At 44.6% G+C, this 20547-nt stretch overlaps 1 protein-coding gene across 7 annotated transcripts; it reads left to right on the forward strand.

The window, feature by feature from the left end:
• The first annotated feature begins 14776 nt into the window (after positions 1–14776).
• LOC127294320 (uncharacterized) lies at positions 14777–19923 on the forward strand. 7 transcript variants are annotated; one of them, XR_007846545.2, is made up of 7 exons: positions 14777–15420; positions 15515–15595; positions 16514–16611; positions 17649–17890; positions 18017–18204; positions 18354–18423; positions 19672–19922. XR_007846545.2 is itself a non-coding variant. In XM_051324113.2 (6 exons), exons 3-6 carry the CDS (start codon positions 15521–15523, stop codon positions 18046–18048), a joined length of 447 nt encoding a protein of 148 aa, XP_051180073.1. In that variant the 5' UTR covers positions 14777–14991; positions 15149–15420; positions 15515–15520; the 3' UTR covers positions 18049–18655. The 7 variants fall into 7 exon arrangements, 4 of the variants coding, with proteins under 4 accessions (XP_051180073.1, XP_051180076.1, XP_051180072.1 ...); XR_007846543.2 differs by having other exon boundaries at positions 18017–18423; positions 19672–19923; XR_007846541.2 differs by lacking the exon at positions 19672–19922 and having other exon boundaries at positions 18354–18655.
• The last annotated feature ends 624 nt before the right edge of the window (positions 19924–20547 follow it).

A 20547-nucleotide genomic window follows, 5' to 3' on the forward strand; every position in this document is an offset into this window, starting at 1 on the left:
TCCTATGCCTTTTATTGTGAAGTTGATCCTTACTAACATTGTGAATACTCCACCGGAAATTATTTCCAATATACTCATTGTCTTTGACAATTGATAACCTTGTATGTGGTTGAATTTTTGGATCATCTTCACCTTGGATTGTTTCTTATTGCCTTATTTTATTTCCAACAAATCTTTGTTGCTCCCATGTGTCTTCCTTGTCCCTTTGAAAAATCTTTTGATAAATTCTCTTGATTCATATCAAGTGTTTGTTTTGGAAGACAAACCTTTTCCTTACGGTACATTGTGCCATTGTGAAAAGTGTATAGGGTTTGGTTTATTTTGTTTGAACCTTGCTCTTTGGGGGAGTTTGCTATCTCATTCTTTCTTACATGATTTATTTGCTTGAATGAGATAAATCCTTGAGCATGTTTGCTTTATTTCATCCTTTATGCTCAATGGTTTCTTCTTAGTTCATTTGTTGAACTTTGTTGAACAAATCTTTTGTGATTTGCGTCTTTGATATATTTTGGACAACAAATTTGTTTGGTGACACCTTTATGCCTTATTCGATTCTTTTGGTGTTTTATCCAAAGTATATCTTTCTTGGATCTTTAAAGTCTTTATGTGTGCTTATATGTAATTTGTTTATATTTGTAGCATGCTTGCTTTGTTTGATCCATTATATAGGGTATACTCCATCAAATCCTAAATGGCTAAGATGTGCATGAAATTCAAATTTCATCTAAATATGCACATATTTATATGGAGTGTGTCCTATATATTGTGGTTTGTCTAACCATGTTGGACCCAATAAGTTTGGAGGCCAAGATGTACTTGAATGATGTTTTAGGTACATTGGAGATGCAATGGAGGCTTGTCTCATCTATAAGGAAGGTGTTATCACCATATGAGAATTGGAGTCAAGACTAGGATGATCGATGAACTCCTATCTACTACATCATGCCATTGCTATCTCGGTAACAAGTATCTTATTCATGCATACTCATATAGCATCCAACCTCTTGTAGGTTGCATCTTGGCATGAAATTCTTTATTTCGAAAATATTGAGGTTCTTGAAAAATCCTTTTAAAGAAAACTTCTTATTGTACACTTGAGTAATTTGAGAAGATGCATATGATGGGGATATATATATATCATGTTTATGATTCACCTATCCCAAATATGCCCTCTAGCAATTTATTGCATATCAATTCCTCAAAGAACTCTTATGTGCAATATTGATGAAATTGCGAAATAAATCCGCATTTGTGATACTTGTTGCCTCTCTCAAAACATTCCAACTAGCTTTACTTCCCTTATTGTTGGTTGTGATGTTTTTGAGATTTTACTTGGTTGAACCTCATTCATATACCATAAGTGAAAATTGGAGCCATAGGCTATATATATGCTTTATTAAGCAAACATCCTTTGGTATATTTTATGACTTCATCTTGGATACCTTGTCTTATCTATTTTGTTAACCTCTTGTGTGTGCATGTTTCTTTATGGATCACTTTGTCCACTTTAGAAACTCATATACATAAGAGCGCTAATCCATCACCTTGATATCCTTGTTCTTTGCCAACCATCTTCTTATCCTTTTGATTTTAGTGTTGTTGGTAAAGAAGATTTATGAGTGCTTAGTTTATTTGTTTTCCTTCTTGCACTCATATCTCGTAATTGTTGGACTAAAGTTGTTCTTGATAAGCATACTCTCTTTATCTTAGTTGTGTTCTAAATGATATATAGGGAGTGAGGATTCCATGTTTGTGCATATTGTATTCAAATGCAAACATTACAAATTGTGCACGAACCTTGGGGAGCTTTCTTATTTTTAGAGCACCATATCTCTCTTATCATGATATCTTTGTTTGTCCAATTGGATCCTTGATTGCTTGCCTTTATTTGTTGAAGCTCACTTCACCATATTATCTTTATGCAATCTTTGATCCTCAATATAGTTTGACTTCCTTCAAGTATTCATCATTGGATATGTGCACTTGATTCCACTCAAATTATGAGAAGTGCACACTTTGGGGAGGAACTCACATTATATTGGCCTTCTAAATTTTTCACCCATTTTGACAATCGATGCCAATGGGGGAGAAGTTTAGAGGGTTTAAGGGAATGGTTTTATACTTAAGCTTGGTTTGTGCTTAAGTGTTTTGCCTCTCATGCATTCCATATTTATATGTCTTGCATGGTTGTATATATATAGTGGAAACTATCCCAAATGTTAATCTTGACAATGTATGCAATGAATTCATGTTCATCACACGTGCATACATTATGGGGGAGTTTTCTCTATATATTGGTTCTACTCACATCCATTGCATTTGTTGTAGTTGTGTGAGTAGAGTCGGTTTTGATATGGACTAGTTGCTTTGTGTTACTTGACCATATCAAATACAACCTCTTGTATACAACTTATTCTCGGATAAGTTGCGTACTTGTCACTAATATTCATTATATAAACCCTCTTAGGCCTCGTTCGGTTGTGTTGGATTGAATCCACGCGTGGAACCATTCCAGGGAGGGATTGGGTGGATCCCGTCCTATCACCCCATCCCAATTAATCCCCACTTAACCCTTCCCTATAAATCCCATCTCAATTTCAACTGTTCTGTTAATCCAGCACGTCGCCAGTTCGTTGAGTCCTCCTTCGCTCGCTTGCCGTGCGCGCTCTCTCTCTCTCTGGGTCGTGGAAATTATTCCACGCCTCACTTGGCGATGATTTTTTTCCAGACCGATCCATTGAAATATGGAGGGGATGGACTGGGTCGTATTCCCGGTTGGGGTTAAACGAAGACTACAAAATTGATGGTCTGGAAATTTTTCATCACCGGGCTGGAAAACCAGAACCGGGCCTCAATCCAGATTGATCCCTGCCTCAAAGGGATTAAACGAACGAGGCCTTATTGTGGTTGTCATCAATTACCAAAATGGGGGAGATTGTAAGGGTACATTGCCCCTATGTGTGGTTTTGGTAATTAATGACAACCCCTATGGACTAATGTTTTCATTGAGTTTATATGAAGGAATATTCCATAGGTTCTACTTGCTCTCCATGTGTTGGATTCAAGTATGGATGCCATGAAGATAAAGATATACCTTGTGTATTGGCATCAAGATCATCGGTATGAAGATATATATGTGATATGATCAAGAAGAAGAAATGAAGATGGAGTTCTTATGTGGAACTCAATATTAGCCATGCTCTATCTTAAGTGAGTATGAGAAGATACAAGGTTGAGTTGGGCAAGTTCAAGATGAGCATCTTGTGTGGATCACATGCTTGAAGCTTGCCGTCCATTTGGTGATAGTGAAGATGTGCATCAATGAACCTTTCCCATCATAGTGTATGGGGGAGCATTTGTGAGTATTCACGAAGCGACAATGATCAAGTGATGGGATGCGCAAGGCAAAGGTATGACCTTGATAGGTTTTCCTTTTGCCGGTCTCGAGGTGGTTGATGGGAGACCGGATTATAGGATAGATAGCCGCACTATCAAGAGGGGCTTTCGGTTGGGTAACTTGATCACACCGTCTTAGGGAGCTCAATCCTTTGCATACTTTGCACATTCTTATTGCTTCTTGGTATTTCTCGGTGTGAGGTTCTTGAGCTTGTTGCTAGCTTTACAACAAGCCCAAGTTCATCGAAAACGGAGTTCACATGCATCTTCTATTGCGTTTTCGATGTTGGGTGATTTTACCGGTTATTCATAATATAAGGTTCTATCTTTTATATTCATGATAAAATCCCCTCCTACAGATTCTTGGGTTTTCACTTTCTATTAGATAGCATTCGTTGTTATCTTCCAAACAAAATTGGTTTCATGCGATTCGGAGTTCGGGAGCAATTGTTATTAAAGAAAAAGGAAAGAGGAGAAAAGAATAAAAGGAAAAAGAAAAAGAAGGGGCCAGCCGACCGGCCGGTCTGACCGGACCGGCCACCGGCCCACCCGGTCCGCGACCGGACCTGGCACTGGTGCCATCCGGGCTGTGTCCAGGGACTTCTGGCCCATGACCGGCCGCAGGCCCGGTCCACAACCGGCCTGCCCGGCGCACCCCCCGGCCTGACCGGATGCCACGCTGGGCCGCCTCCCCCGTGCGGCCCGCTCCACTCCGCGCCACCCACGCGCGCCCTGGCCGGGGCTGGGCCTCACCGCCCCGTCGGCCCAAGCTGCGCAGCCCGCGCGCTGTGCGCCCTTGCTTTCCTGCCGCCCGCGCGGCTGTTGCTCAGCCCGGTTGCTGGGCCGGTCCGACCGGGCTGCTGACCGGCCTGGCCGGCTGCTGCTCCGGTCGGCCGGCCTGGCAGCCGGCTGGGCCGTTTTTCTGACTATTTTTTCTGCCCGATTTTCTGTCTTTTTCCCCCAACAGCTATTTTTCCCCTTTAGCTATAAATAGGCTTCTTCCACCTTGAGCCAAACTAGTTCTTCCCATTCTCTCTCCTCCATTGCTACTATTTGAAGAACTTGCTCTTCCCCTTGAATCCTTCAACCATTCTTGCTCATATTTGAGGATTTGAGAGAGGGGATCTAGATCTACACTTCCACCAAACCGTTTCTTCTCTAAGTGAGGGAATCACTTGGGATCTAGATCTTGGAGTCTTTGGTTGACTTTCCCCCTTGTTCTTCCTCTCCAATCTCATCCTAGCATTCGTTGCTTTGGTGGGATTTGAGTGTGAAGGACTTGAACACCTCCGGTGTTCTTGCTTTGCATCATTGCATAGTGTTGAGCTCTCCACCACGATTTGTTCGAGTGAGAGACCGTGAGCTTGTTACTCTTGGAGGGTGACCACCTAGTTGGCTTGGTGATTGGTGCTCCGGTGATCTCTTCAAGAAGATTGTGAAGAGGCCCGGGCTTCTCCTTCGTGGAGCTTGTGAAGTGGTTGTGGAGCTTGCCATCTCCGGAGCGGAGGAAAAGCTAACCATAAGGAAAGGGCCATTATCCTTCGTGGGTGTGGTTCGGAGAATAGGGTGAGCCTTCGTGGCGCGGGGAATCCTTCGTGGGACCTCCACTCCTCCAAACGTGACGTACCTTGTTGCAAAGCAAGGGAACACGGGAATACATCCTCGTCTCCGCGTGCCTCGGTTATTTCTATACCCGAGCTCTCTTTCCTTGTGATAGCCATCGTGCTTGAAGTACATATATCTTGCTATCACTTGTGCTACATATATCTTGTGCCTATCTTGCTTAGCTCTAGTTGCTATTGTTACACTTAGTTGAGCTTAGCATATTTAGGGTTTGTGCTTGTAAACTAAACGATAGTTTAATTCCGCATTCATACAAGACAAATCCGCAAGAGTTTGTAATTGCCTATTCACCCCCCCCCCCCCCCCTAGGCGACATCTCGATCTTTCAGGAGGGCGTCACGTGCCGGCCACCGTCGCCACCGTCGCCGAGATGAGGAGGAGGGCGTTGCGCGCCGACTACCGTCGCGGAGAGGAGCAGCAGGGCGTCGCCACCATCGCCATTGGTAAGAACCCCTCTCCCTTCCCCTCTTCCTTCCCCTCTCCATCCCCCTCTTCCTTCCCTCTCTCTGCCTCCGAATTCTTGCGCCGATTCTTGCTTTTGTTCTTGCAGTAGTTCATAGCAAATTGAATTTCATGCCTACTTACTGTTTTGGCTCGTGTAATGGATGAGATGGAACTCATGTGTTAAGTATGCCTGCTTCATTTTAGTTGAGAATTTGTGATATGGTGGTATGAGTTGATTACTGCAATTTGCTTATGCTTGTTTGTCCCTGGTGTGCTATATGCTAAGTTGTTCCTATGCTTGTTCTTTGCGGTTTATCTGTTCATGGTTAACTTGTACCTGGAATTACTGAATTCTGTGTCAAGCTAGACGTTGCAGCTGTATGCTTCATATTAGTTTAAGCATTCCTAGCTGAAGTGATTAACATCCATTCTCCAGTAGTAAATGATTCGTTGCCTGATCAATGATGCCTAGCGTGCGTGTGCTTTGCATAATGCTCTGCATGTTTGGGTAGGCACGTTTGGCGAAGTAGTTATCTAACAGTGAAATAGGGGAGCAATTTCTTTGACCGAATTCTTGTTTAGAATCTAGAACTGACGTGCAGTATAGTTTATGGCTAGGGAAGCTCAATTGGTGTTTACCTGTTTGATTGAAAATTAGAAGGCAGAAATGTGGTGTAGTTTGTTGGGGAAAGTTAGCCCTGTAATTTGTAACATCAAATCATGTACTGTATATCAATACTTGATCCTGCAACATCCTTAGTAAGATTGTTGTTTCTCAAGTGCAGTGTATGGTAGAGATAACTGGTACTTCGCATTACCCCTGTAAGATAAAATGAATTATAGAACTGATCACCGTAACCTCCTAACATGAGTGACCATCTCATATTTGTTGTCTGGGTGTGATTAGCGTAGCTTCATTGGTTTAGGTGCACTTCTTCTGACAGCATATCTAGAGGTTACTAAGTATGGTTTGTTGCACTAAGTATGATTTGAAGGAGGCTCAGATTTGTCCAGTTGACACCAGAACGTAGGAACTGTGTTTTTGTTCATTGGTTGGTCAGTTTGATTTTTCTTATGGATCTGGTTTATTTAAATGCCTACTGCCAAGAATTAGTTGATATATAAAATTCATTGGTTGATATATAAAATGAATTGCTGGCAGTGTAGGTGTTGCATACTCATGGTCATAACAAGAATGGAATGCAAAAATGCTGAAGTGTCTAGTTACTGTTCTATTACATGAGCTTCTCTGGTTCATTTAAAACAAAATGAAAATTGGTGCTATGTTCATTTTCTGATTCATTTAAAACAAAATGAAAATGAAGATGTTGTGTGCATGCTGCTGCTATGCTGGTTGGAAAAGAAATGAAAATCAAGATGTTGTGCATGCTGCTGCTATGCATGCTGTTGTGCATGCTGCTGTCATTTCCATTTGAAAATGAAGCTGCAGAAATGAAAATGAAAATTTTGCTATGTATGATATATGTGAATTGCATGTCTGTTACAGGGATTGAGTTGCTATTGAGTGCCGGAATGTTGATTCATTTTCGTTCCGGCAATTCTAGCACTCCGCATGACCAATTTTTAGCAAAGGTCATGCCGAATTTTTCCGTGAATTCTAACTCTTTTTCATCTTCTATTAGTGCAAGCCACCATGGCGTCTCAAGAACAGTTAGAGGAGCACTACAATAGGCACTTCTTTAGGACGGAGGAGGATGCCGAGGCCACTGGGGTTGGCGGCGACGAGGACCATGAGATGGAGGATGCCGCTGGGGATAGTGCCGACGAGCCAAGCAGCGATGAGGCAAGCGGCGCCGCCGGGGGTAGTACCTACGAGCCAAGCGGCGACGAGGCAACCGGCGCCGCCGGGGGTGGCGGCGAGACAAGCGGCGACGATCCTAGCGGCGCCGCCAGGAGTAGTGGCACCGGGACAAGTGGTTCCAAGAGGTCGCGGAAGGCAAGACGCCAAAACACGGTCGCCACCGGCAGAGACACAATCTTAGAGGTGGACCCCGCCAGTGGTTTGTCGGTGGAGCCTAAGAATGTTGCCAAGGGGTACGGCAACCAACTGGCATGTATCCTCCTAGAGGTCGTCAATCTCAATGAGACGGACCTCCGAGCTGAGAACAAAGCGCATTTGCGAGACCAGCTCATTGCGAGGTTGGACTCACGATACATGTTCCTAGGCGACTACGCCTCCACTCATGAAACCAAGAACATTGTGAACTCACAAGCCCTCCTGAAGTTCACCAAACACCTCAGCAGTTATAAGTACATGGTGCGGAAGCTGATTGCTGACGGCAAAGGTTTCGAAGAGGTCCACTCTGCCTTTCCGCATGTCTCCCAGGCGGATTTTGGTGCTTTTGTGGCCAATGAAGAGCTACAAGCGACCAAGAATCGCAAGTTGTGGGGGAAGAAAATGCGGGAGCTTAACATCGGCAACCACAACCTTGGGAGTCATGGGTACGAGGGAAAGGAGCCCTATTGGGCGTAGGAGGACGAGGCGTATATAAATACTGGCATTGAGAACCCATGGCTCAAGTACAAGGACCCGCTTGAAAGAAGATTCATCAGGTCCCGCTACCATAAGAAGAAACTAACCGGGAAACTTGTCACGGACCCCAAGGTGGTAACCGACATAATTTGGTTCACGAACGACAAGAAGGTCCTGACGTTGGAGAAAAAACTTGTAGGCAATTTACCGGTTTAATTAGATCAAGTATCGTTCATATAATAGTAGCAACATTTCTAAATGGTTCACGTTTCTTCCGCAGGAAGAAGAAAGACAAAGACTTTCTCAATGTGACGAAGGCTCCTCATCGCAGGCGTCGACGGGCAGGGTAGCCTGGGACAAGCCTCTCAAACGGGCGCTAAACATCGTTAATGAGCATTCACCTACGAGAAGGCCGCATAGAGGCCGTGTGGCTAGCGCCGGTACAGGCTACAAGCATGGTCATTACGGCTTGTCGTCTGCGGCCGATAAAAATGCGCGCAATGAGTGGAAGTAGCGGGAGGCGGAGGAAATCAGGGACTCAATCCTAGCCCAAGTCCAAGCTGGTTTGGTACCGCAACTCAAAGGTTCACTCGTACCTGATATCATAGCTGAAGTCGCCGCTTCAGTCCAAGCTGATTTCAACGCTATCATCGCGTGGTATGAGGTCAGGGTGGGCATAAAAACCGTGAAACCGAAAACCGAACCGATGCCAAAACCGAACTAACCGAAATCTCGGTTTTTTCCATTAACCGCTATTTTTTCGGTTTCCATTTGTACTAACCGAATTAAATTTGGTAGAATTCGGTTTTTAGCCCCACCAACCGAACAAGACCGAATAGACCGAATTGAGTAACCTACCATCAATTTGTGCATAAACCGATCATTCCATAGATGCCCAATTACGTTTGATGTTCCAAAAATTGTTCATTCAATGTATGACTTTGGTCTTTGATGTACTAGCTTTTTCTGAATATAGCGTGAAGCCTGCATAATAGAACACGTCGCTCGAAGTCTTAGCTACCCCTTTTAATCGCTCACGAGTGATGCACCTATACCACGAGTGCCGCAGCCTACCAAATAGCATCCCTCCACGATTGGTGCTCATTTGTCGATTTCTTGCGTAGTTGATGCTTTTTGTGTTGATATGTCAATCACTATTTGCTTTCTTCGGTGATGCCTACTATTTGTTCAAGTGAGTAGGTTCATTCGGTTTTAACCAAAAACCAAACCGAATTTGTCGGTTAACCGAATCTTCGGTTTCCTAAATTTTCATGCCAATTTCGGTTACCATTTTTGAAAACCGAATTTGTTCAAAAACCGCAAAAACCGAACCGAAATTTTGGTTAAAACCGAATGCCCACCCTGAGTATGAGGGTAGCAAACAAGCCCCTCCCCCCCGCAAATGCAAGTGGTTAGCTTCGACGACAGAAACTCGATGGCGCCGCCGGCCGCCGGCTATGTTGATGTTATAATGGAGACTCCTCCGGCCGCCGGCAATGTCGCAGGTGCTAGGGATTCACCGGCCATGCCGGGTAGCAGCCCCTCTGTCACTTGTGCGCCCGCCGCCGCATGTGTTGGCCCGTCGACATTAGCCGAGCTCAATGCCCTCACGGTAATTAAGCTAGTGTACATCAAGTTAATATATTAGTTTCGTCATCCTTGCCCTCTCTCTAACGCCGTACACATGTTCTCACAGGCGCTCTTAACGCCATGCACCTTCCTGATGAAAGTGAACGACGAACTCAAAGACATCGCGAGGGGGCCTTCGCCCTCTGGATAAGAAGTGGCACACACGAGATATGGAGGATGACGTTTACCGGGGTTGAAGTGGATCGGGCGTTACCAGGCTATGAGGATTTGTTTCCTCCTAATCAACCGCATGGTGCCGATGACGATAGCCCGTTGAATCTGGCCTCACTAAAGGGTTGGGTACTGCTATGGACGAAGACCCTAATTAGGATCAACACCTACTCGGGGTCGACGGCAAGCAAAGAAAAGCACCTTGCGGCACCACAGGTCAACGTCCATCCACGACAGCCAGCGGCGCCGGTGGTCATCGCCCCACCACAATAGCCAGTGGCGCCAGAGGTCAGCGCCCCACCACAACAGCTAGCGGCGCCAGAGGCCGAGGAATACGAACGTGACGACTTCCAATAGGATATTCCTACGTATTTACAAGTTTTCCATAAGTTTGCGCCGGCCTCAAAATATGTGTGCTCTAAGAAGCCGTTCGATTCTCAAGAAACGGCTGAGGAGGAAAATCCTGAGGAGGTCGCCACCGCCGCCATCAAAAAGATGCTGAGCCCAAACACACTCTGTGCTACGGCCAATACGGCGATGGATGGTCCAGTAGTACAACCCAAGAAGAGGAAGAGGCCAAATAAGAAGGACGCCAAAGACAAGGCGGCGGCCAAATCCAAGGACAAGGTCCCACTCCTTGACAAGTTGCCAAACAATTGGCGACCTCTGCATCACTTGGGTGAACCGATGCTGCCGGAGCATGTCGTCATGGTACTCACCTCGGATATGAGGGGCTTGCATGAAACTGTCATGTATCTGAAGAAGCAACTTCTCAAATCAAAAGATCCTAGTTACCCTCTCTTTGTGGCGAAGGTGCCAACTGGCATGAACTTCGTCGAGAAGTACCCCGCAGACTTGTGCTTTATCCGGTTCAATGACATCTTCAACGTCTTTCGCATGCAAATGCTCCACTTTAGTGTGGTTCACCTAGTTGCTCTTAGCTTGTCTTCCCAAATCGTTAAGGAGGGGACGCCGACCATCGCGATGATGGACCCCTTCTATATGCGGGAGAGCATCATCTGCAACGCTGGGGATCGGGCGATTGCCACCCAGCAGGTCGAGGATTTCATGCTGGCGAACATTAAAAAGGGCGGCATTCTCATCCCTTACTTCCCCGAGTAAGTAATCACTCGCTAGTCCCCATCGCCATTCTATCCTATATCTCCATTTGCATTTGCAAAGGTTAATCCGTGTGTTCTCCGCAGAGACTGAAGGAGATATGCCCTAGAGGCAATAATAAAGTGGTTATTATTTATATCTTTATGTTTATGATAAATGTTTATATATCATGCTATAATTGTATTAACCGAAACATTAGTACATGTGTGATATGTAGACAACAAAGAGTCCCTAGTATGCCTCTTAAACTAGCTTGTTGATTAATGGATGATTAGTTTCATAATCATGAACATTGGATGTTATTAATAACAAGATTATATCATTGTATGAATGATGTAATGGACACACCCAATTAAGCGTAGCATAAGATCTCGTCATTAAGTTATTTGCTATAAGCTTTCGATACATAGTTACCTAGTCCTTATGACCATGAGATCATGTAAATCACTTATACCAGAAAGGTACTTTGATTACACCAAACGCCACTGCGTAAATGGGTGGTTATAAAGGTGGGATTAAGTATCCGGAAAGTATGAGTTGAGGCATATGGATCAACAGTGGGATTTGTCCATCTCGATGACGGATAGATATACTCTGGGCCCTCTCGGTGGAATGTCGTCTAATGTCTTGCAAGCATATGAATAAGTTCATAAGAGACCACATACCACGGTACGAGTAAAGAGTACTTGTCAGGAGACGAGGTTGAACAAGGTATAGAGTGATACCGAAGATCAAACCTCGGACAAATAAAATATCGCGTGACAAAGGGAATTGGTATTGTATGTGAATGGTTCATTCGATCACTAAAGTCATCGTTGAATATGTGGGAGCCATTATGGATCTCCAGATCCCGCTATTGGTTATTGGTCGGAGTGAGAACTCAACCATGTCCGCATAGTTCACGAACCGTAGGGTGACACACTTAAAGTTGGATGTTGAAATGGTAGAACTTGAATATGGAATGGAGTTCGAATATTTGTTCGGAGTCCCGGATGAGATCCCGGACATCACGAGGAGTTCCGGAATGGTCCGGAGAATAAGATTCATATATAGGATGTCATTTTATGTGAATTAAAATGATTCGGAAGGTTCTATGGAAGGTTCTAGAAGGTTCTAGAAAAGTCCGGAAGAAACCACCAAGGAAGGTGGAGTCCCGGAGGGACTCCACCTCCATGGACGGCCAACCCTAGAAGGGGAGGAGTCCCAAGTGGACTTCCCCAAGGGGGGCCGGCCACCCCCTCCATGGAATGTGGAACTCCCACCTCTAGTGGGAGTCCTAGCTTGGGTAGGTTTCCCTATCACATGGAAGGTTTTTGGTTCGGGTCTTATTCGGAGACTTGTAGTCCAACACTTGGGGCTTCCACCTATATAATGAGGGGCCAAGGGGAGGGGGCCGGCCACCCGAAGACCACAACCTGGCCGCCCCCCTTGAGTGGCCGGCCACCCCCTCACAAACCCTAGCCGCCCCCTCTCCTCCATAGCTCCCGCGTGCTTTAGCGAAGCTCCGCCGGAGTTCTCCACCGCCACCGACACCACGCCGTCGTGCTGTCGGATTCAAGAGGAGCTACTACTTCCGCTGCCCGCTGGAACGGGAGGTGGACGTCGTCTTCATCAACAACCGAACGTGTGACCGAGTACGGAGGTGCTGCCCGTTCGTGGCGCCGGTGATCAAGATCTTCTACGCGCTTTTGCAAGCGGCAAGTGAACGTCTACCGCAGCAACAAGAGCCTCATCTTGTAGGCTTTGGAATCTCTTCAAGGGTGAGACTCGATAATCCCCTCATTGCTACCGTCTTCTAGATTGCATCTTGGCTTGGATTGCGTGTTCGCGGTAGGAAATTTTTTGTTTTCTATGCAACGTTATCCTACAGAGACAAGTTTTGCACCCTCATCGTCGTGCACCCGCAACACTCGCATGCAGTCTATCTCGACTCGGGTAGGGACCACAAGAAAGACTACACCCACATCAAGGCCCTTCTCAATGATGCTCTCACCGGCTTCACCAACAAGGCAGGCCCCCTCAAAGTAGAGAGAAAATCCCGAGGAGGCTTGGTCTTAACCCACACAACCAACTTCGCATCCCTCAAGCAGTCGAAGGAAGACAATGGGATGGACGCGTGGTACGCCATCCTTCAGATGCAGGAGTACATAAAGTACACAGATGACATGTTGCTGCCAGACTCAGAAACAAGTTTGTAAACATGGAGGATGTCTCTGATAGAGAGCTGAGAAAGAACTGGGGTCGCATCCAGCAGTTCATTTGCACAATAATCCTGCAGGATGTCAACAGTAGGTCTGGCGAGTTCTTCTACGGCTACGGTCTACCACCTAATGACGAGATAGAACTCCGCTTGGAGATGTCGCGTGATGAGAGGCCGTTCAACTCGCTTGAGGGCTGCCGTCCATTCCCCCGTAGGCGTACAACCTGATCCTACGACGGGAACTCTATTGCTAAAGCTTGAACGATATGTCCATTTATTCATGATTTATATGCGAGTGTTTGATCTTGTGAGATGCATAGTAGTGTAGAAAGCTGTTTTCCGCGCCCACGCGTGCTGTATTTTGGCGCGCCCGGCGGAGGTCCATTTTTACCGCTCGCGCAAGCGCAGCATTTTAGCGCATCCGGCGGGCAAAATGTGGCCCAGCGCGCGCCATGCGTTTACCGCGCGGCGAAACGGAGGTATAGTGCGCCGACTTTTAACGCGCCTGTTGGAGATGCTCTAATGCCAGGCTGGATCGGTGGTGTGGGCTGTTGGACTGGGACAACGTCACCACGGGATGGATCGCACGGTCAAAAACATATTTAGCATCTGGGTACATTTTAGCACTTGGGAAGAAAAAAACATATTTTTCAGTGTAGGACACTCCCCCGCATGACATTATAAGCACGAGATCTCGCTTGTTGTACGCTCGCGTAGGAAGCTAGGCATCTAAAGGTATAATTGTTGCACCTCCATGGGACATGGAGAGGCCATCCACAGTAGGCCACCAGGCAAGCACGGGCTGGGCAGTCGCTTCGCGTGCACCTCCACCGGTTGGCCCATGTGGCATTGCGTGATTAGCTCGGGCAAAATATCTTTGGCCCTGCAAGAACAAACTCCGCGTCCCTGTCCTCATTCCTCTGCTCCTCCCAACTCTCTCTTCCTCGGCCGCCGCCCGCCGCCCGCGCGGCTCGCGCCGCCGCCTCGCGCCGCAACCTTCCGCTGTCCTCCTTCCATCACGTTGCCAGCCGTCAACTTCCTCTCCCCGCGAACAGAAACATCCACAGGTCAAACCCTAGACGAATCGCCACCTAGCTTTGCATGTTTGTTCTCCCCAATCCCTCCCCTGCTGCTCCTCCCCAACCCCTCCTCCACTCCATGTCCGGCGAGCCGGCGCCGTTTCCTCCCAGTCGTGCGCCTCTGCTTCCCTCTGCCCGTCCTTCTCTTGCTGCCAAAAGCGGACGGCCAAATCCGTCAGGGAATAGCCTCCTCCTTAGATGGAGACATGGAGGTGAGGCGGGAGCCAGTGCCCATGGTCGCGAGGATGAGCAGCCACTACGGGCCGCCTCTCCATCCTCCACTCGTTTCTTTTAATGGAATCTCTAACCCCTTTGTGTTGAGCAGGGTGACCCTGGTGTGCTGCTGCCATTAAGAAAAGGGAGGAGAAGAGGAGGACTCAGAGAGAGAGAGAGAGAGAGAGAGAGAGAGAGAGAGAGAGAGAGAGAGAGAGAGAGAGAGAGAGAGAGAGAGAGAGAGAGAGAGAGAGAGAGAGAGAGAGAGAGAGAGAGAGTGGGAGGGAGGGAGGGAGGGAGGGAGGGAGGGAGGGAGGGAGGGAGGGAGGGAGGGAGAGGGAGGGAGGGAGGGAGGGAGGGAGGGAGGGAGAGAGAGAGAGAGAGAGAGAGAGAGAGAGAGAGAGAGAGAGAGAGAGAGAGAGAGAGAGAGAGAGAGAGAGAGAGAGAGAGAGAGAGAGAGAGAGAGATGTATTTTGGGGGAAGAAGCGAGGGGGAAGCTCTGGCCACCGCTCGCGCGTGCACCGGGTCATTGCTAGAAGGAACGACTGGTAGCCGCCGAGAGTAGTGCAGCTCGCTGCTCGCACCGTCACCATGTATCGTTCAGCCGCTGGGAGGAGCTGCAGGTGAATACCCCTTTATACCATTCAGTACTGACATGTTTCTTTTTTCATAGTTAAATGCATTGGACTATTATCTTATAGTAGTTTCTGCAGTTTGATAGCTTAAATCTATATCATGTAATGGCCGTGAGAAGTTTCTTTTGTCCATTTATCCATTCAGTTAAATGGATAAGGCCGTTGGAGTATCTTATAATCATGCTCGATGGCTGATGCTTCCCCACGGCCCGGCGCGCCGTTGTGGAACAGGACTGGCAATGTCAGTGCTGATGTGTGTTATGGTGGCAGAGGCCAGCCATAGGAGCTTCACTGTGACTCTAGGATCACATGAGTGTTGAGAATCGGTGTGGCAGCGAGTTTGGTGACCACCCGCGTGGGAACTTTGCTGGCCATGTATTTTCACTCCACGGGTGATGTTTCGGTTGTGTAATATTGGTGCGATCCATTTATATTCATCTAATTAGGAGGAACAAAAAAAATAGTTCCTATCAGTGCTAACAGTTTGTATGAATATTTCTATTTTTACTAGGCTTGAATGATAACTGAAAATGAGTCATCGACCGTGTTGGAGGGCACTGCCCTGCAAGTCGTGTTCGTTATATGTGGTCTGGTAAGATTTCTTAAATGTTATCTTTGTCTTTGTGATTTTTCTTTAGAGCATGAACTTGAATAGGAAATCAGATATTCACATTGTCTGCAAAATGGAGGCTAAAACTCACACTCTTGGTTATTTAGCATAACAGTGAATTCAAGTAAAAATGTTATAATTCAGCCTATTGATATGGTGTTAGTTGGCCGCTGCTACTTCGTTGTTCATTTTATCCAGTTGACATTGTGAGCATCTGCCAATTTCGACTTCCGTCTCTTCATGCATGTTGCTTGCTGTTGTGTTTGTCTCCATCTTTCTTTTCTGGAATTCAAACTTCTATTGTTTAATGTAATACAAGCCAAGTTCAAAAAAAAAATCTTTCGTTTCTGGAATACAGATACGTACAAAACGTGTTCATGAAGGTAGCAGGCTTTACAAGACATCACTTTTATGGTTAGTTTATGACCATGTAGCAGATCATAGCTTATCCCATTTGAAATGTATGTATTTTGAAAGCATCACCCAGTTTGAAAAAAATAGCAGGGTTGGTAAACTCTCTATTATCAGTTCAGGCTGGTGGCTGAAAATCAGAATTGTTTCTCTTCTCCGTGCTTTGCCCTCAAAAGTGTAGATACGTAATTATGTTTGCGGTTCAGGTAGCTTGCCCTCCATAAATGGATGATAACATACTTTCTCACACGTAATGTTCTAATGCATGATAACTGTCTTGTAACTGTACTTTCGTTGCAAGTATAATTAGCATTTGTGCGTGTGGTCTTTCAACCTTTTTGATTTAGCATCTTGCAGCTGATAAGTCTAGCAAATAATATTGTGCTTCTATCTTAGTTTTACACTTCAAACTGTAGATTGATGATTTGTACAATTAATAATTTCATTCCTCCTAGCTCACAACCGACAACAAATCATTCGTTGATGCAGCTGGAGCAGGGTTACAACCATTGGCAGAGCAGCGAGGCGGAGTTGCCGCCGCTGGAGTCGACCGTGCCAACCGACAAGGTCACATCTTCCTACCAGGGGTAAGTTCATCAGTGACGTTGTTTGCCTCTCTCACTAATTTCAGTCACGTCTGTCTTAAAATCAACAATATAGACGTGTTAAATGAAGCCTTCGCTTGCTCTTTTGAGATCTGCATTTTTTCCTTGGCTAAAAGCACTGCTGAAAACCATTCTGTTCTGAACGCTGCTCTGTCTATTCTGCCTTATGATGACTGAATTTTCTTTACACATGATTTCGGTTAAGAATAGACCTTCAGTTTGGATACTTTATTTTTATCGTGCACACTCTCTTCATCTATCTTCTCGAGATAGCCTCTTAACATCAATTGGCCGATTTTGATCTCAGTTTAACTGCTATTATCTTCCTGCTGCCCTGCATGACATGACATTGGTAGTACATTCCTAATTTACTGAACGCCTAGCTGATGATTCTCGTGCAGCTGGGTTGTTGTGTGACAAATAAAGACCATAAATTCTTGGCTCCTAAGAACGTGACATCGTGCTTTGACATGTGCATAGTTTGAAAGAAAAGGAACTAGCGTTGCTTCGGCTCCAACTCTCTGTGTTCCATGCTTACCTTTCCAGGACATATTAGAAAACGGCACAATACAGTGTTAACGTAAGACAACTATCCAAATTAAAGTTTCCTGCTCAAGTTTTGACTTACAATCTGGTTTCACATCTTCTGTTGCACTGTTGTGTAGCTGATCGATTAGCAAGTCAACAAAGATGCTTTAGAACATGCTGATTTACTCCATCTTTTTGATTCGGCTACTTCTTTTATGTGGGCTTGCTCCTTAATGTATACATGAACATGCATGACTCTGTTTTAGTTTAATACTCAAAGTTGTATATGCGGAAGTATATGTATAGACTAATTTTCCAGGTTTATAAATTACACACTCCCTACCGTTAAAAAACAGAGTAGCAAGATCAATAGTGTAAGTTTCTAGAACAATGTAAATCTGAGTTTATGTGGACGATAAATGCGTGGCTATGATATCGCCTCATTGACTAAAAAATAGATGTTCACTATTTTTAATCGCTGTTTGTTCCAGGTCAAGCATACTGTATGTATCACTGCGGAATATATTGCATCAGATCTGCACCACACCTCAGTTCCCCATCAATTGTGTCCATACCATCGACCATATCAATATGAGAATACCGCTGGATGGTGTCAGATCCTGCAACTCTGCCGTCCCAAGGATCTTTAATGGCAACCAGGTGCCCACTCGCGAGTTCCATGCCCTCTGTCGAAAGTTCCAAGAAGAACTACCCCAAGTTCATCCTGGAGAAGGTAACTCAGCTCCATGAATTTATATGGAAATTGCAGCGTTAAATCTGAAGTAATTAAGACTCAACATTCAGATTTTTGTAATTGTTCATTGTGCTAATATTAACATGTAAGCTGGTCCACTCCAAGGTACTGAACTGAATGAGGACGACTGCGGTTGAAGTTTCAACCATTCCTTGCTTTTGTCGCGCCTGTCCTGCTTGCTCTGCATCCTGGCTTCCATCAAGCGGTGCACAATTCTATTTGTCATAGAGAACATCATATACTGCAACTGCCAGTAGGAGGAGTGTGTTGTTATGTTCCTTGCTTGGTTCGAGGTTGCTCCTTGTCCCTCTCATCCCTTACTTCATATTTTAATGAGATTTTGAAGATTGTAGGCCAGGGTCATGCTGGTTAAGAGTATTGGGCAAATTTAATTGGAAATTGGTTTTCTATTCAAAATTCGAGCTGACATTGGTCCTTTCAGGTCTAGACCTTCTTAGTGATCTTCTGTCTCTTTATTTGGCAAATAGAGGATGCTCAATTGGCCACAGCAGGTTTGTATGTGCTGCGCAATCTCCAGTACCAATTTGTTGTTCAATTTGTATGTATTTCTTTTGCCTAAGCAATAGGATAAAGGAAACAATTTTTATTTTTAGCTTGGTTCTCATTTTACCCTTTGTTTGGGCAAATTTATTTTGCGTGGTTCCAACTATTATATTGTGTGGAGCATATTGCAAATACACAAATATTCAGTTAAGATATGTATCTGTTTAGATTAAAAGGCAACTATTAGTTTTTTACCATGACAACGGAATAGTTAAATTTTTGCAGAAGAATATCCTCTTATTGTACATTTTTCTACGTGCCTACTAAATATTTGATTGTTTAGAATGCGCAGACCAATTATAATTTATTTGTTGTACCAATTGTTAAGTTTCTGTATACAGGAAAAGGCATCGGAGTTTCTTTTGCATATATGTTGTTTCTTTAGATGTATCAGTATTGTTGGGGTGCTACACCATTCTTGAAATATAATAATTATAGTGATGACTTGTTGCATGTTTTATTTAACCCAGATTTGGTAAAGGTGGCCACCTGCCTTCCGCATTGGTAATTCATTAGGAAATACCATTTTATAGATCAGTTGTGTTTTGGTATAAATATACACATAGACAGAAAACCGGATGAGAAAGAAGTATGAATGAATATAGAAAGCTCGCTCAGCCTTACAGAAAGACTTGGGGCCAAATAACCATCAGCGAAATAGTCTTGAGGGAAATAAAAATATATATTACATGTAGCAGTAATAGCTTTGTTATAAAGCAATATAGCTTTGCACTCACACACATGATCTTTATTGGTTTCTTCATATAGTCTTGAAGGAGTCAGCCCCTTGCCCCAGGTGAATGTCTTTATTGGTTTCTTCATATAGATCCGAATATCATCTACTGTTCATGTTCTTGAATAACAATCTGAGTTGTTCCTGTTTTGGTATAAATATAAACATAGACAGAAAACCGGATGAGAAAGAAGTATGAATGAATATAGAAAGCTCTCTCAGCCTTACAGAAAGACTTGGGGCTAAATAACCATCAGCGAAATAGTCTTGAGGGAAATAAAAATATATATTACATGTAGCAGTAATAGCTTTGTTATAAAGCAATATAGCTTTGCACTCACACACATGATCTTTATTGGTTTCTTCATATAGTCTTGAAGGAGTCAGCCCCATGCCCCAGGTGAATGTCTTTACTAGTGTGCTGAATATTTGTTATTTTTAGGCATTTCCACGAATCTTGCAGGTTCAGGGGCTACCAACGCCACAACAGAACTAGAGCGAGCTGAGCACGTTTTTGTTAGATCCTTTCTCGGTAAACTTAGCTCCTAGATTCAATTAGATGACAAGGTAATATGTACATTTTCCTATCTATAGGTACTTGAGTGATTCATGGCAAAGATCTGCAAACATACAAAAACTCTATTTTCCCTTTTAAATTTTCAAATTCTAAAAAAATCTGTAAAGGGTTGTAGGCGGTTGCATTCGGATGTAACTTTTTCTGCGGATGCTTTTTCATATAAAAAAACATTTTTACCCGAGGTCGTATGCAAAACCCAAAGCCATTTTATCGAAACATAGTGTATTTTTGCAAAATCTCTCAAAATTCAAGTTTGTTATTTTTTCTGAAACTACATCATGTAACATAACTAGGTTTTAAAGGATTTTAAATTTCTATCGTTTTTTTTTTTGGAGCAAACGCCAGGAGCTCTGGCTATTCATTTAGGAAGAAAGGAAAATGATCCAGTTTATGAGGAAAACCGGACCGAAAACCATACATACTTAACTACCTCCGACATGCGGACTACTCCCAAAGTCTAAAACAACAACACAACAAGATTGAACAACCCGTCAACGATAAAGTGCTACATATTCGACAAACCGACACGAAGGATGCATGAAATGCATCCATCATGTAATCTCAACCGCCTTCTTCTTGGCGCCGACCTTGTTGCCCTTGGGCTTTTTCACCTTCTCCACATTCTTCACAAGGGAGCCAAGCATCATGATGGAGCGAGGCGACAAAGGGGTCTTAAACTTGTCAATGAAGGCAGCAAGGGCGTTGTCATCAAACTCAGCGTTCTCTTTCAAGATGCCCAAAACACGTGCAAGCAACTCCTGA

The sequence above is a fragment of the Lolium perenne genome, chromosome 4, assembly GCF_019359855.2.
Source record: "Lolium perenne isolate Kyuss_39 chromosome 4, Kyuss_2.0, whole genome shotgun sequence".
NCBI lineage: Eukaryota > Viridiplantae > Streptophyta > Magnoliopsida > Poales > Poaceae > Lolium > Lolium perenne.

Coding starts and splice junctions, on each gene's coding strand:
- LOC127294320 (XM_051324112.2), top strand. CDS start 15,521: ATGATAACTGAAAATGAGTCATCGACCGTGTTGGAGGGCACTGCCCTG. Junction 16,612..17,648: donor GTCACATCTTCCTACCAGGG/GTAAGTTCATCA, acceptor TGTTTGTTCCAG/GTCAAGCATACTGTATGTAT. Junction 17,891..18,016: donor CCAAGTTCATCCTGGAGAAG/GTAACTCAGCTC, acceptor GTCCACTCCAAG/GTACTGAACTGAATGAGGAC.